Source organism: Ambystoma mexicanum, chromosome 1q (genome assembly GCF_040938575.1).
Source record: "Ambystoma mexicanum isolate Mex_15411 chromosome 1q, UKY_AmexF1_1, whole genome shotgun sequence".
In the NCBI taxonomy this organism is placed as follows: Eukaryota; Metazoa; Chordata; class Amphibia; order Caudata; family Ambystomatidae; genus Ambystoma; species Ambystoma mexicanum.
This window is the reverse complement of record NC_090922.1, coordinates 1,204,302,736-1,204,319,576: the sequence shown is the minus strand read 5'-3', so window position 1 is coordinate 1,204,319,576 and position 16,841 is coordinate 1,204,302,736. Positions and strand designations below refer to the sequence as shown.

At 48.3% G+C, this 16,841-nt stretch overlaps 1 protein-coding gene across 4 annotated transcripts in view; it reads right to left on the bottom strand.

The window, feature by feature from the left end:
• Positions 1-497: 497 nt before the first annotated feature.
• SERBP1 (SERPINE1 mRNA binding protein 1) overlaps positions 498-16,841 on the bottom strand; it is a 167,257-nt gene continuing 150,913 nt past the window's right edge. For all 4 annotated transcript variants that reach the window (XM_069641941.1, XM_069641939.1, XM_069641940.1 and 1 more), the window contains exon 9: positions 498-3,390. In XM_069641941.1, the coding sequence (XP_069498042.1) occupies positions 3,331-3,390 (60 nt within the window). In that variant the 3' untranslated portion in view covers positions 498-3,330. The remainder of the gene's footprint in view (positions 3,391-16,841) is intronic.

Here is a 16,841-nt window from a genome sequence, read left to right as displayed (position 1 = left end):
AAAAAATATATACACACACACAGACGGGTTAGTAGCTTGACAATTTCTACCAATGTCAGTGTTCTTTCCATGACCAAATCATTGGCTGGGGAAGAAAAGAAAAATACACAATTATGGAATTTACAAAGATTGTCATTTTGGAAGCATATGGACAACAGAAGACTCAGGGGAATGTGGGTAACACAGGCACCTTCGTAACCAATGTACCGAACCAACCCAAAACCAGGGAAATCTCACTGTAAAAAAAAAAATACAGATTATTCCTGCTTTAGTGGCTATTCCAATAACATGGTCTTTCAAACAACTGCAATACTCTGACTGCAGCCAATTGTAACAGTCATGGATGGAAATACATGACTGCACAACACTTGCCTAATGCAGAAAAACTGACAGAATACAACAGTCGAGCACAATTATAAATGATCAAATCTGAAAACGCTGCTAAATACACCAACCACAGTTGTGCAAATGTTGACCAACATAAACGACTGCTAAACTTGTAAACGTTCAGCTTTAGGCCTATGACCCGCATTTATTAAAACAGTTGTGGGAGTTCCAATCTCAATGGGCATGAGATGGCCAATGTAAATCTAATTACATAGTAGTCTTGTCTCTGTAAAACAGCTGCAAACACCATAGACACATGGACTTGTTTCAATACATTTTTCCCGAATTAGTCGAGATCAATTTCTGCATTTTTCCATCAACCTTAACATTTCTTCAGGAGAAGTGGTGCTTAAAGTAAAGATACCATCATGCTTGAACCTTTTAAAAGACACATTTCCTTGTTTCAGAGATTCTGTGATCCTCGAAATAGATATCTGGCCCCAGAACTATTTGATGAACAGTGAAAAGAATGACTGCAGTTACAACAAATAGAAAGTATTGTGGCCCATTTTTAAAGAATAACATTTTCCTCTTAATAAAAAAAAAAATCACTGTTTATTTAACCCTTTAAGTGCCTTTTGAACATGGAGAGGTGTACTCCACAACATATATCTAATAGCTATGTCACAAAGATTAATAATTTTGTGGCTGCTGGGGGAAGGCACTCAAAAGGTTAAATGTGTTACTGGGGCCGAGCATGAACATGAATCTTTACATAAAGCATTCCCCAGTGTTGACACTTTCACAGCTTTAGTTCACACAAATGGACTGAGAGGCAAATTTACAACTAGAAGAGAAACAGATAAATCAGTTCAAAAGTACAGGCTCTGTTGAAACAGCAAATACAGACATGATATTCAAAATATTGCTCTAAATTCTGGTGTGCCAACAGGGAGACTTAAAGAGAATCAGGCAGTCGCACAAAAGCTTTTCAATGAAGCCTTGAAGTGGCTGGTTCAGAAGGGACCGAAGAGCAGAAACATGTGATTCCGGGTGTGGTGAAATAGGAAGAAAGTGAACTACAGAAAATTCTTCCACCAAACAGGGGGTTAGAAATTCCAGTATTTTCCTATGAAAAACATTAAGTTCCAACCAGTTAAGTGATATAGTGTTCATACCATAAATACAACAACTCGAAGATGCTAAATTGTCACACAGGATGCTATTTGTTGGGGGGAAAAGAAGCCATGTTAAATTGCTGTAGCATGATCCCATTCACGGTTGATAAATGTGTTGCCATTTATTGTTGAAAAATTGCCTCCCCACTGTGAATAATTTGTGTCCAATTGATAGGTGAATGCACTAATGGACCAAACCCAAAGGTTACTTATTTACAGCTAATTTTATTTATTTTTAGAAAATAGTTTAAATAAGGCAAGTAAGCTGAATAACAATTTTTTTAATTTTCCCATTTGGTACTAAAAGGTCTCCAATACTTTGTTGCCTGTCCTGTACAGCTTTTAAAAAAATAGGGCAATACCATTTTGTTTCCTACTAATCTATGCAGCTACGATGCTACAAATATGTTACAGTCAGCTAAAAAGGTATATGTGTAAAAATAACATTAAATAAAATGAAACCCTAGCTCCTAACAAACACTGAAGACAACCTAAGAAAATGTGTTTAGTCATTCTATCAAGTCCTTTTACGGTCTTTAAGTGGTAATGGTTCATTGTCATAGGGCATATTAAATAAGCTGGAAAACATTGAGGGGCCCGACAAGGGAGTAATGGCTCAACAGCATCCGACTGGAGAGTGGGGCAAATTGAGGTTTTTCAGTCTGAAAACAAAGGCAAGGAGCTAAAACCATAGAAAAGTCCATATTTAAACAAATGCACTTTGTGTTTTATATTTCACATGTTCCAAGTCAACCCTTTAGTAATCGCCTTTATGAAATTACAATATTTTAGACCTGCGAAATGTCTCACATAAAACAACAAGTTACCTTTTCTAGTCCCCACTCTTCATTCAGTAAACGTTATAGCTAATAAAACGGTATACAAGTTAACACCGATTTCATAAAACTTCATACCAGACTTCATTTTTTGAAAATGTAGTTTAAACATACTGCAGTAATGTCAGTGCTGCTGTTCCAACCACATATGATTTCCAAATGCTATCCAAAGGTGACAGCATATTACCTAGGAACAAGCAATTTATTTGACTCGCACACAAAAAGACCCACTTCAAAACTAACAGTGGAAGGTGCAATGCATCAGAAAGATCTTTAACCAAATGGTCTTAATATGACAGAGTCAAATACAGTCGCTTGAATTGACCAATGTGCTTTAAAAACGTTCAAGTTCTGAAAACAATGTCTATACAAAGTCAGCATTAATAGGTAGCTACCACCAGAGGGTTGGGAGGGGGGGGGGTTCTAGGAGTATTTTCATATTGAAATTAATTGAGACTAGGAAGTTAGCATCTCACACAACACACCTTCCCAAATACATTTTTCATGTCACTGACCACGTGTGCAAAGCATAGTAAAGAAATCACAAATAGTGTATTACTTACAAACTATTTCGCAGTTGGGAGGAAGGGGGTGGGGAAGGGGGCATAAAACTTGCACAATCCTTAATTTAAAAACAAAATGAAGTGAATTCTTTAACTTTTACACACTGTTCACACCTATATTTCAAGTTTGGAAACGCATATTTTCAAGCAGCAATACAAAAAAGTATCCATGAATAATGCATAATCTCTGAAAAATTATGAAAACATCCCTGCTACCATTACATTTCTAAATACAAATCTGACTACCATATTGTTGCTTCTGTGTAGCAAGAAGTCCATTTTCAAAACAGATAAAATTCAGTCTTTTGGTGTGAATGGTATGAATGACAGTCTTAAATTTGTTATAGTTGTTTAGGATCCATAAGCATGCAAGCCTCGGAGAGGAGTGCCCAACCAGGGCACTAGGATTGACTTTTAAAATCCTGTTTACGACAAAGCTGGGAAAGCTTCTGGGTCATCTACATCAGGAGCCGATGAAGCACTCAACTGCAAAACAAGGGGAAAAATAATTGTTTTTCACATAGAAACAAACAATTGAAGAAATGTATACACTTTGAATTACCACTCAAATATTTGTACTACAATTAGAAAATGTAAGCACTCCGGTAGAGGTTACTGGGCTCTTTTGTACAACAGGACAGACACCGTTTTATTGTATCCAAGATTCAAGAACTATATCAAAAACGACAAACTAATGTGCACCAAAGGAACATGGTTTTTCCTTAGTAGTTGACTATTGTGCTCCTAGCCTCCAGATACCTCTATTAAAGAAGCAGTTCAATCAAAATGTTACGGTCTCAAAAGATGGGCCATAATAAATATATATATTTTTTAAAGTTTATTTTATTGATTTTACAACAAATAAACAACTCGCAAACCCGACATTATCGGTTACAAGTGTAACAGCACACTTTACATGTTTCTTACCCAATGTCCCCCCCCCTCCTCCATTCGCCTTCAACTCGAGCACTCCCTTCTATGCCTCTGGCTTCCGTTGCTCCGGGTTAATTCTCTTCCTGGTTCTCGGGCAGGTTGTCACCACTCAGGTCACTGGGGGGGTGCACCCGTGCAATGAGGCCATCATTTGTCTCCATTCCATCAAAAGTCCCACTTCCTCACCCTCTCCCCTGTGTGCCGCCTCCTACCACGCCGCTGTTTTGGCGTCTGCCTATTTTAGGAGGTCCTTCCACCACAGCTCTAGTCTAGGTCTATGGGCGGCCTCCCAACCCATGACTATTCTCGTTTCGTGGCCTGGTGAGTGGCACTTGCAGGGAGCACGGGGTCGGACCTCCCATGGTCCGCACGCCTTGTGCCAGACCTCCCAGCCCAATGTTAACAATCTCGGCCCGCTCTTCATCTGAGTCTTGAGTAGCCATATTACTTCCCCCAGGAAATATGGGGTGCTCTCGTCTGTCAGCAGCCTGGATTCTGCTATTTCGTCTTCCACCAGCCATCTGGCTACATACTGTAGTTGCGCCGTCAGGTGGTAAATCTCGAATTCTGGTTAAGTTTATCCCCCCCTCTGTCATACGCGTTGTGTAATTTCCATAGAGCTACTCAGTTTCTTGTGTTATACCATAGGAAATCTCTGCATAGACTGTAGTTTGGTGAAGAAGCGCCTGGGTACCATGTATGGGATATTAGTGAAGAAATGCAACAGCCTAAGCAGGACCACCATTTTCAGCAGGGCCGCCCTCCCAACCATAGCCAAGGGGAGCTTTGCCCAGAACTCCATGCTATTCTTAACCCCCTCCACTGCTCTCTGTGTTATGCCAATACTCTGCCTCCACCGTGTGGTAGATGCCCAGGTAGATCCCCAGGTATCTGAACGTGTTGGTCAGCCAAGCTAACTGTAGTGTGGATAGGTTTACCTGTGGTATGCCTTTGTATCTACCCAGAGGGAACATGCTTGATTTGTTTTTGGTGTTGCCCGTTATCCCGAACAGGGCCGCGTAGCGCTCCATCACCTCTGGGATATATTGCAGGTTTTCCTCCGGGTAGCACAGGTACAGGAGCATATCGTCTGCATATAGTGAGATCAAGTGCCAGCCCCCACTGGTGTGCACCCCGACCTCACTGTATTGCTGTCTTAAATAGATTGCAAGTGGCTCTAATGGGAGGATATACAGCATTGTAGACCACGGAAAACCCTGCCTCATGCCCCTACCCAGTTGCCACCTCTTCGAGATCATCGCTCCTGTTTTTACTCTGGCTGTAGGGGAGCTATACAGTATTCTCGCCCAACGTAGGTACCCAGGTCCCACCCCGTATTCCTTCAGTGCCGCCATCAGCCATGGCCATCGTACCGAGTCAAAGGCCTTCACTGCATCTAACAATACCGCCATTTCGTTTGGGTTCCCCCTCTGTTCGCTCTATGATATGGTGGAGCCTCCTATGGTTATGAGATATGCTCCTGCATGGGACATATCCCATTTGGTCGGGGTGTATTAGTTTGCTTATCATCGGTTGAAGTCTATTGGCGAGTACTGACGTAATTTTGCTGTCTTGGTTCAGCATGGATAGTGGTCTGTACGACCCACACTCCGTGCTGGGCTTGTCTGGTTTAAGGAGGGGAATAATTACTGCCTCCGTCAGGGATTCCGGCAGCCTCCCTTTCTTGTATGCCTCATTCAACATTGCCAGTAGCGGAGGTAATACCTCTTGCATGTATGTCTTCTCCCCAGCCATGCCTGAGGCTTTGCACGTGGGTAAATGCGTCACCACTGCTTCTAATTCCTCTAGTGCAATCAGGGCTTTCTCTATCTTCTGTGCTTAATTTGGGCAATCCATGGTCTTGCAAGGTCTCCCGCGTCTCCCTTTCCATGTCATCCCCCATATCTGCGTAGAGGAGTTTGTAAAATCTGAGGAAGCTCTCATTCACCATTTCCTGAGTGTTCCAGACCTGTCCCGCCTCACCCACTCTAATTGCAGGGCTCATTTTTTAATACAGCCATGCTAACAGCCTCCCCGGTTTGTCTCCCCCTACGTGTTGTCATTCAACGTATTTCTTGTAGTTCAGGTTGCTTAGTCTCTTCCATAGCTCCCCACCAGCCAATTGCAACTGGCTCTCCTTTTCCGCCTCGTCCTGCGAGGTTCCCTCCTCTTCCATTATTGTTTCCAGCCCCCTTTCTATTTGCCGCAGCTCCCACTCTACATCCCCCTGGAGCCCTTTAGATTTTGATATGGCCGCTCCCCTTACTACTACTTTGAAGGCCTCCCCATAGGGTACCTTCCGATTCCACACTTCCTGTGTTATGCTCGAAGTAACTTATTATCTCATCCCGTAAGTCCTCTCTAAATGTGTCTCTCAGTGCCTAAGCTCTAAGTCTCCATGTTGAGATTCTGGCTCTGGGGGGCTCGTGACGCCACTGCAGGACCAATGGGGAGTGGTCCTATAGTATCCTGGCTTTGTATTCTGAGCTCACTACCTCTCCCGCCATGCTGGGGGTGGCAAACATAATCCAGCCTTGTGTACAAATCATGCGTGGTAGCGTAGTGTGGGTAGTGTCTAGCTTCTGGGTGCTGTCCCCTCCAAATATCCTCGAGCCTAAAATCTCTCAACAGGGCCCGTAATGCTCTTGCCGCAGGAGTGGGTTTGTCTACTTACGTGTCCGATCTGTCTAGTTTAGGGTCTAGAGTACAATTGAAATCCCCCCCCCCCATATGATCTCCCCACCCGTTAGGGGGCCAATCTTTCCATATAATTTGTAGTAAATTACTGTATCTTGGTTGGGGGCATACGTGTTTATGATACTCAGTTCCCTATTCTCCAATAGCCCGCCGTGCGCCACCATTCCTCAATCTGGTTCTACAATGGTGTGTAGTATCTGAAAAGGCACCTGTGGTGCTACCCAAATGATTACCCCCCCCCCCCCACACTAGCATGCCGAATATGTTGCACCGATGGTAATACCTTTCCACTTAATCACTTCCCGTTTCTCGTTCGTAAGGTGAGTTTCTTGCAGCAGGGCTATGCCTATTTTTTGCCTCCTCAGATACATCACTATTTCTCTTCAGGTGAGTGTTGAGCCCCCTGATGTTCCAGGTAATTATTCTGAGATCACCCATCTCCCCCCCCCCCCCCCTTCCACCACCATTATCCCAAGAGTGCCTGACATGGGTTTTGCGCAGAGGCACGCGGGTACTTGCTCGTTCCCTAACCTCTATCCCTACAAACTCTCCCCTCCCCCCCAGCTGTTGCCCAGCTCCATCCCTGGATCGTAGGCGATCCCGCATTTGGTCCCGTCCTGCTATGCCGGTACCGGGTCCCCAGCAGGAAGTTACCGCACTACTGGTAACTCAACTATCCCAACTATGGGGGTATGTGGTCAGGAGCTCTGTCGTTCTATATGCGTCACAATTATTGTGCCTTCCCCATCGTCTAGCACGACTATAGTCAAGTCCCAATTTCGACATTATACGGCACCTTGATCTGCAGGGTCTCAGCATAATTTCTTCGCTTCACTTTCCTTCCGGACCCCTCTCTCTTCCGGGCTATTTTGCACGTCAAGCCAATCCGATGCCTCCTCTGGGGTGTCAAAAAACTGTTTTGTTCTTGTGGAATACCTGCAATCTCACCGGAAACATCAGCATGTATCTGTGGCCTGACTCCCCTAGCCCCCTTAACTGCTCCAAAATTGAGCCGTCGTCGTTGCACCTGGAGTGTGTCATCAGGGTACGCTGTGATTAAGGCGGACGCCCCCTGGATCGTACCTCCTTTGTGAAAGTATTCCAGGATTTTTTCTCTGTCCCAATAGTTCAAGATCTTTCTATGATAGGTCTCGGGGTAGCTCCCGCAGGGGGCCTCCTTGCTAGGGCTCTGTGTGCCCTTTCAACTGAAAACCCCTGAGTAAGTGTGCCCCCTTCTATCTCTTGCAGTAATCTGGTTTCCACATACTCTGTAGGGTTCGCTCCCTCTTCTTCAGGCAATCCAACTATGCGTACATTGTTCTTTCGTGCCGTCGGCTCTACTCTCCAGCTTGCCCACCTGTTGACACAGCGTGTGGATCTGAGGCGTGCGAGGCACAAGCTGCTGTGTTGGGCCCCCACCTCTTTTTCCAGCTCTCATGTGCGGTCCGCCATCGCCCTCACATCTTGTCTCAGGAGGTATAGGTCTATTTGCACTGCGTCTATTTTGGTTTCCAGCACCACCTTCAGTGTGGTCATGGCGGCTTCCAGTTTAGTTTCCCACGCCACTTTCAGGTCTGCAATGGCTTCCAGGATTTGTCGGTCCCCCTGCGCTGGGGATGTGTCCATTTGGGCACTTTTGTCCTTGCTTCGGACATCGTCTGTTGCGGGGTCTTGGCGTAGTCCTCCATGGTGGGCTGCTTTCCCTTTTTATTGAGCTGGATTGCCATGTCTGATGCAGTGCCGGGTGAGCAGACTCCTTTCATCCGGCGTTATGGTTCATTGTCGATGTCAGGGGCTCCACCTTGAGTGTATTGGTAGCGTTTATTGTTCACTCCTAGGATGGTGGTCTTTCTTGGACTTGTTCCACCAGCTGTCATGCCGGTCAAACCCGCCCCCTCCCCCCCCACCTCCTCCGGCTTCCAATGCGAGTCCTCCTGATCTGTTCTGCGCCACCACTCTCGTGGACGGTGTCTGCTCCGGAGGCGCCCCAACTGGAGGCGTCTTGGTGTGGTGCCACGTGTGGGCCGCGTTATGACTCGGCCGGGCCTTCTCCACCCTGGTTTCGGGGGTGGGCTTCAGCAAATGCAGAGTCCAGGCTTGTCCATTCTGGTGGTCTTTACCCAAGTAGCCCAGGCTGTACCCCCACTCGGCATTCGTCAATAACCAGGTTGCGGCCACTTGTGATCCCCTTCAGCACTTGTTACTTACTGTACTGCAGGATAGCATCTCCTTCAGGCAGACACCGGCGCACCGTCCTGCCACCTGCGCTCGTCCTGCTGTGTTTGCCGGCCCTTGTCCTTCCTCCGTATCTACAGAGCTTCGTTGCAGGGCTTCCCCTTGGCATCGCCACAGCGCCCTGCTCCAGAGCCTTTTTTCTGTGTGGCGGCGGCCATTTTGGGGGTGAAGTTCGTCAGCTCCTCGAAATTCTATGTTGGGGGCATCTTCTGTGAGGTCCAGATTTTGCCTCAGTTTAGCTCGGTGCACGCCGCTTCCGTTCATCTGCACATAGCTTTTGGGCGAAATGGCTAAGGTGAGAACTGCAGGTTTCCCAGGATTAACGACGGATCAGTAGGAGCCCTAGAGTCGCCCAGCCTCCTACATGGCCAGCTGGCCATGCCCCCCCGCACCATCATATATAACAAATATTTTTCATATGTAAAATTGAGAAAATGAGGCTGAGTCACATTTCAAGCACTAGGAGGCATCCATTATGTGAAATGATTGAGCCTCCTGTGCTTGTGTTAAAGGAATAGTGCGCTCAAAAATGTTATTGTCCCGAGCATTCGGCATGTGGTTTTAAGCAAACTGATTGATCGTAAAACAAAAATTCCTATGCACCTTACCTAATTTTCCGCACTTTTACACATGCAAAATCAACGGGCGGGGCGCAGCCATCTTGTGCTAATCTTATCCATCGCGGTTAGGGAGAATTCTCAGAAGTGTGCGAATTCCCTCTACCTTAGAGACCGCCAGCAACTTTGCTGGATTTTGAAGACTAACCTGGAGAGAGGGAGGCCATTTTTTCCCCCCACTCTCATGTATTTTAAATGTGATTTGGTACACCGCTTCTTTTTTGGTTGTTGAGTCTGACAATCTTCATAGGCATTGTGTCACACAGCACCTTCAGTACAGTGACACAGGGAAGTCTTTCAGATTTCCCAAACGTTTAAATACCTTCTCTGGGATAAACTACTGTTTCCCAGAGCAGTAAAGTGAAATTGACTACTTACATTTGTAACTTTCTAGACCCAACACACACCATCTTAAAGAATGCTCATTTAAAACTGACCAGTAAATAATTATCTTACTAGAAAATCTTGAGTGCAAGTGTGTTTTGTATACTTGTATTGGTCGATTTCATTGCTACAGCTCGCATTTACCTCTTGAGATACGTCAGGCTGCTCAGTCACACTACCAACATGTGTAGTACAGATCTATACCAATAGGTGGGTCCCTAATACCAAGAGGACAAGGTTGGTGTAGTCTCTGCCAGGGTTACTACATAAATTCTTGCCTTACAGTCCCAAACAGATTGATCTGGGGTCTGCCCCATTTGAGAACGAGACTGTCCACTTGATCCGGTCATTCCCACTTGTGGCAAGAGCCACAGAGCGTCCAGGAATTCCTGAATGGGTCACATCCTCAACCTGGAGAGATGCACGACAACATCATGCCGAGCAGAGACTTGATGGTCCACTCTGTGGCGGTCTTCAGTGCCAAAAACCGTGGGACCTTGCCCAGCAGGATACTTGAGCGTGCCACCCAGGAACAGCACGTTCTGCGATGGTATCAAGCAGGACTTTGGAGAGTTGACAGAGAACCCCCAGATCCGCCAGTAGCCGGACGGTCCTCTCCATGTGTTCAACGGCTACTTCCCGGATGAGCCAGTCGTCGAGGTACGGGTACACATGTATTCCCACTGTAGACGCTGATGGGCCGCCACTGGTGCCAAGCACTTCGTGAACACCCTGGGTGCCAACCTCTGTCCGAAGGAGAGGGCCTTGAATTGGTAGTGCTTTCCCTGTACTACGAAGCGCAGGAACATCCAATGCTTCTCGTTAATGGGGACGTGGACGTAGGAGTCCTCCAGATCCAGCAACGTCAAGAAGTCTCCTTCCTCCAGTTGGCCGAGCATGTGCTGCAACATGACCATCCTCAATTTTTTGGAACTGGAGGTATTTGTTGAGACGCCGCAGGCCTATAATGAGCCTCCAGACCCCGGTCTTCATCCTTACCAAGAAGTTATCTGGAGTAGACTCGCTTTGGAACAAGCTCCATTTCCCCTTTTCTCATCATGGCCCGTACTTCCTGCAGGAGCTGAGGGATGCGCTACTCCTGCCGGGCCACCGAGGTATGGGTGCCCAAAGTCCTGGCCAGATCAATCTTGCTTCAGGCCCTGCATGCCGCCTTGGGAGCCACGTCTGCCACCCCCACCGAAAGCCTTGCCTCTGTTGGCCTCCTTGGTCATGGAACAGGCGGGTTTATGCAGAAACCCTTTGACGATCTGCCAGACTTCCCCACCTGAGGCACGAAAGGACAGGCAGTGTTGAAGAGTGCCCTATGCACAGTCCGTCTCAGTGTCCGCCTTAATGGCCTGCTACGACTCGTAGGATGTAAAGTGCCTCGACCCGCTTGTCGGGTAGGAACTCCAGCAGTGGGGCCATCTTATACCGCAGCTCCCATTCATGCCGGGCCAGTATTGCAAGGGCCTTGGCTGCCTTGAATGTTGACACTGCAGAGTAGAACACTTTTCTGCCCATGACATCCAGACTACTACTTCCTTGCTGCCGCTGAGACTAGAGTCCGGGGAAGGCTGTGAACTAGGCATTTGGGGACGGACTCAGGCACCCAGTATTTTTTTTCTCCAGCCGATCCCTCTTGGCCGGGTTTCTCATCAAAACCAGGCCTTCCTCCCAAACGTCATCCAGGAGAGGCACTGCCAAGATGGTCTTCCTCTTGGCCTTGCGTCGTTGATACAGGAAACCTTCCTTCCTTATTGGACTCCTCTGGTGTACGTTTGAAGAGTTCCGACACTGGCAACCATGGCATGGAACGACCCCACCTCATCTTGGGAGAAGCTGCGGTGATCCGCCCACTGTGCCCATGTTGTCGCCCGTGTCCGTCCCCTTTCCTCTGTGTGAACATGACTGCCCTGTGTGAAGGCTTCTTTCGGCCATGTTAGTAGGTCTCTGGAAGAACGTGGGTAGTTCCATTGACTGGTTCACATGGAACTTCAAAATACATTTCGGCGCACATCTGGATGAGTGCGCAGAACTACCTTATCTTTGTGGACTGTAACAAAGGGGTTCAAAACCGAGAGGGCCTGTAGTTCGCTAACTCTTCTGATAGAAGTGATAGCTACCAGAAAGGCTGTCTTGTAGGTCAGGTCTTTCAGACTAGCTTTATGCATAGGCTCAAAAGGGGGTCCCATGAGCCTAGTTAAAACCACATTTAGGTCCCAACCAGGGGCTGGGTGAGTGATGGGGGGATAAATTCTTTTAACCCCTTCCATAAAGGATTTAATCACAGGTATTTTCTACCACGACACCTTCTGCGGTGACGTGGTGTAGGCTGACAACACCGCTAGGTGAACCTTTAAGGAATTGAAGACTAACCCGGAGTCCAACAGATGGGTTAGATATAACACAATGTGTGAAGGCGAGCAATCAGTGGGATTGACGCCTTTGGAACTGCACCAGATGACAAAACGTTTCCATTTGCTGGCATGGCAATAACGTGTGTTAGGCTTTCTTGCCTCCCTCAGTATGTCCATGCATCTTTGAGGGATTTGCAGATGTCCAAACTCTAAGACCTCAGGAGCCAGGCTGCTAAATTCAGCGTTTGTGGGCATGGGTACAGAGTCTCCCCCCTGTCCTGAGGCAACATGTTGTACGGGCAGGGCAGCTTGACTGGTGGGGGAGAGGGACATTTCCATCAGGTGCGCGAACCAAGGTGGACGGGCACACATTGGAGCCACCAGAATCATGGTGACTGGTGCATCTTGTGTACTATCTTGTTCAGAAGGGGAGTCGGGGGGGTGGGGGAGCGTAGACCCATTTCCCCAACCAAGTTATCCAGAGACCGTTCCCTTTGGATCGGTTCTGGAGATACCTGGAGGCGTAGTCTTGGCATTGGGCGTTCTGAGTAGCGAACAAGTCAATCTCTGGAAACCCCCATTCTGTGAAGACGTTGGATACAATGTCTTCGTGCAGTCGCCATTCGTACTCTTCTGGCAGAGTAAATTCTCTGCTGAGTATGTCTGCCAGAAGATTGAGTTCCCCTGGAACATGTTGGGATATCACAAACATCTTGTGTTTGAGAGCCCATATCCAGATGTTTTGGGACAGCTTGGATAGCCCTGGAGAGCGAGTGCCCCCCTGTTTGTTCAGGTAATACATTGCTGTTGTGCTGTCGGTTAAGACCAGCACTGTCTTCCTTTGCAGTTGCTCCTGAAAGGCTTTCAATGCTTAGAACACTGCTAGTAGCTCCAGTAGGTTTATATGGTTGGACGGTACCTAAGGGGACCACACTCCGTGAGCTGTCTGTTGAAGCAGGTGAGCCACCCCCCACCCCGTGAGAGATGCGTCTGTCATGAGAGTGGCTTCCACTGCAGGGGTGGTGAAAGGTTTTCCCCGTCAACAGGCTCTCCCTCGACCACCACTGCATAGAGAGACCGAGGGCTGGCGAGACAACCAACAGATCTTCCCATTGTCTGCTGGCCTGACACCACTGGCTGTTGAGCCACTCTTGCATGGGACGCATGCGCAGCTGCGCGTGGGGAACCAAGTATATGCATGACGCCATCATCCCTAGCAAACGCATAGCTTTGCGTACCGTCACCTCTCGACTGGCTACATACTGAGGAACCTGAGAGAGCATGTTCTGAACCCTTTCGCTGGAAGGGAAGACTAGACTGTCTTCCGTACGAATTAGAGCCCCCAGGAACTGTTTTACTTGGCTGGGGACTAAGCTGGATTTCTTTTAGTTGATCGAAAATCCCAGGCTGAACAGTAGGTCTACTGTTTTTTGGGTGTTCAAAAAACAAACGACGAACGAGTCCCCCGTGATGAGCCAATCGTCGAGTAAGGGTAAACTGGAACTGAAAGTCTGCGCAGGTGTGCCTCTACCACTGCCAGGACCTTGGTAAACACCCTTGGCGCCGAGGCAATGCCGAAGGGGAGTACCTTGAACTGGTAGTGTTTGTCCTGAATCACAAACCTTAGGAATTTTCTGTGCACTGGAAGCAATGAAATATGAAAATATGCATCTTTCATATCCAATGTTGTCATGAAATACCTCTGTTTTAGCAATGGGATCTCTTGCAGTGTTACCATGCAAAACTTCTGGGGCTTTATGAACTTGTTCGCTGGGCGCAGGTCTAGAACAGGACACATGGTGAGATCCTTTTTGGGTACAAGGAAGTACACTGAATAGATACCCTCGTTTACCTGAAGAATCGGGACGGCCTCTTCTCTATAGATGTCTCTATACGTGTCCATCTGGACAGCTTCTTGATAGTCAATTTGGTGTTGACATCTAGGTGTTGGACATCTTGTGTTTGAGGGTTAGGGTCTACCCAAGCTTTTTTCGGCGGAGGTTGATCAGAAGCCCTGAAAAACTGCTCCAGCCGATCCATACACCCCTCAAATTGCTCCGTGGTCCACTTGGATGACCCAAATGGACCTAGCTGAGAAGGAACCGTGTTCTCCGTCCTAAGGCGTTGAGAGGATCTCCTCAGGGTGCTTGAGAGTGGCTTTCTTCATAAGAGTCTTCGGGATCGTCTTCCCAATCAGTGGAAAGCTTTTCGGCAGATTGGCCCACCGCCGTAGCAATCCTATTGATGCTTTTACGGATAGTCACCGAATCTTCAGGAGACAACGCCTCCGATGTGTCGGCAGTGAAAACGTCTTCCGTGGCTCCAGAAGGGCCAGCAGATGGCTTCTCGGGTAGAGGCCTACTCGTAGTTTTCGGGCCTGTACAGGCCTTGGAAACCGTCGAGGTTTCTTGTTCTTCAACTTCGGCGCGTGTAGTTTGGGGAGTAGCGCCCTTGTTATGTTTCTCATGCCCAGTCGTCATGCGCTGCTGCGGATGCGGGGGAGGCTTCGGATCAGACCGATCCGTGGGCGCCGCCGAAGTTTCCGGCGGACCCGTTGGCGCTTTCGCCTTCTTCAACAAAGTCGTCGAGGAGGGCGCTTGGGTTGTGTGCTTTGTGCGGTGCGATTGTACGCCCCCGTCACTGGGTGTGGTCCCTGTCGAAAGACCAGAGTCGAGCCTGGAAGAGTCGAAGACGGGCATGGCGGCCCTAGAATAGTACGCCTCAAGGTCCATAACGTCCGCATTGGATGTTTGGTCATCCAATGTACCCCCGTCACTTTCGGCTGGTGTCGCGGCAGGGGAGGGAGGCTCCACGCGTGACTTTCCATACGCGGCCCACCGCTTCAACCGGCGCTCCTTAAGGGTTTTAGGTTTAAGGAGTTTACACGTCGGACACCGCTTCTCGTCGTGCTCTAGGGGGGAGACAAACGTTACAAGACGTGTGCTCGTCTTTCCACGGATATCTGACCCCACACACAGGGCAGAATCTAAATGAGTCCTTTCCATAGCAGAAAGGAAGGGTGACGAGACCAAAAAGGAAAGCAGTGGAAGAGGAAAGACATAACAGTATGGCAAAACCCCGAGCCCACTCTCCCTACTGTGTAGGCCGGCCAGAAGGCCCGACCATGTGGTAGTCCGAACGCCGGATCTTAGGCGCCGGAACCCACAGCCGTAGACGATTCGCCTTTAGTGTTGGTCGAAGATGTTCTTGATGGGCGAAGTGACTTAACGGGGAATAACCGACAATTCGGTAAGATAAAATGTCTCATGAAGAGCTCCGCTATAGGGCGACCAGTTATCTGGCTGGAAAAAAACAATCTGAGGGACCTCGGCGCGTGAGATTTTGGGTACTACACACGGGATAGTGTTTCAGACACGCCTATGCCGATGTTCCCTTTCGGTCCCCCGAAAGACAAGATGCAATACTCCGCGGTTACCACTGGATGTCGGACCATATGCACAGCATGTGATTCTAAGCAGATTAACAAGCATCAGAACTAAGATTACCACCTTCTTGGCAAGCTCTGCCACTTGCCGCTCTGTCATTTTTAAGCCCTGCGCCACGACCTGTGAGGGCGCAAAGGCCCTGAGCAAAGAGGCCTTAGCTTGGGTCTTGCACCCAAAGCAGAGGCGTAGACCTCAGAGATCCCTCTGGTAGGTGCGGAGCCCTCAGCCAGACAGCGGTAGGCGCAACGCCACTGGTTCACAGCCTCTGAGCAAGCTGCAGTAGGCTGGAAACCCTTGGCACCTGTGCTACTAGCCGTGTTTCCCTTACCCCCTTGGGTAGAAGAGGGCGAGTCTGATCGTCCTTTCGAGGACAGCCTGGTAGGGCCATTGAACCCCTCAGCTCAGAGCCAGTAGCCTGTAAAATCTCAGGTCTCTCCCTGGACTGCCCAGAAGAGGCCATGGACCAATCGGCTTGGGAATCTGTAGCCTTAGAGGCCTCAGGCCTGCCAGAACCTGAATCCAAGGAACCCCGATCTGTGGGAACCCTGGGGAAGTTGCTGCGCAGAACAGAGGGCCTACCTTCTCTTGACAGAAAGTCATGGAGACAAAATCCATAAGGTGGGGAGAGGGAGAAAGTGTGGAAAGATCTCCCTCCGCCGTGACAAACTATTCTTCAATGCTCTGACCAAGAGCGCTGCAGGCCGAACATGAGTCCCAGCGGTGGTCGGGCCTCAAACACTCAAGACTGAGTGCATGGGGGTCCGAGGCCGGGAACGAGCTGTCTTAAGAGGCACATCTTGTGAATCCTCCTGCAGCTGCCATGTGCAGGGGAGGCGAGGCACCAAAGAAGGATCGAAAAACAAACTGGGAGCAAGCCAGGTCCGACATGTTGGTGCAGAAAAAGGAATGGAGGTGAGGTGCCGGAGGAAAGGGACTCGGCAGGGCGTTGCCACGCCTCGCACTCCAGCAGCAGCTAATTTTTTCGCTGCCAAAGGTTCTGGTACCGCCCCCATGTTGGGGAATGGGACGTACGAGTACTTGAGTGAATTCCCGAATCGACACTACAGGGAATATTAGTCGATTCAGATGGAATTTATACATATAATTTCCCCTATATACAATTCATACAGGGGAAATTCTATTGCATCACGCTAAGATCACTGCAGAAGAAACTTCATGTCGCTTTGTAAGGTTAAAAAAAAGCCCATAAATATATATAAATCAAATATTCACTCCTGCTGCTATGATGGTTTTGTATAGCTATA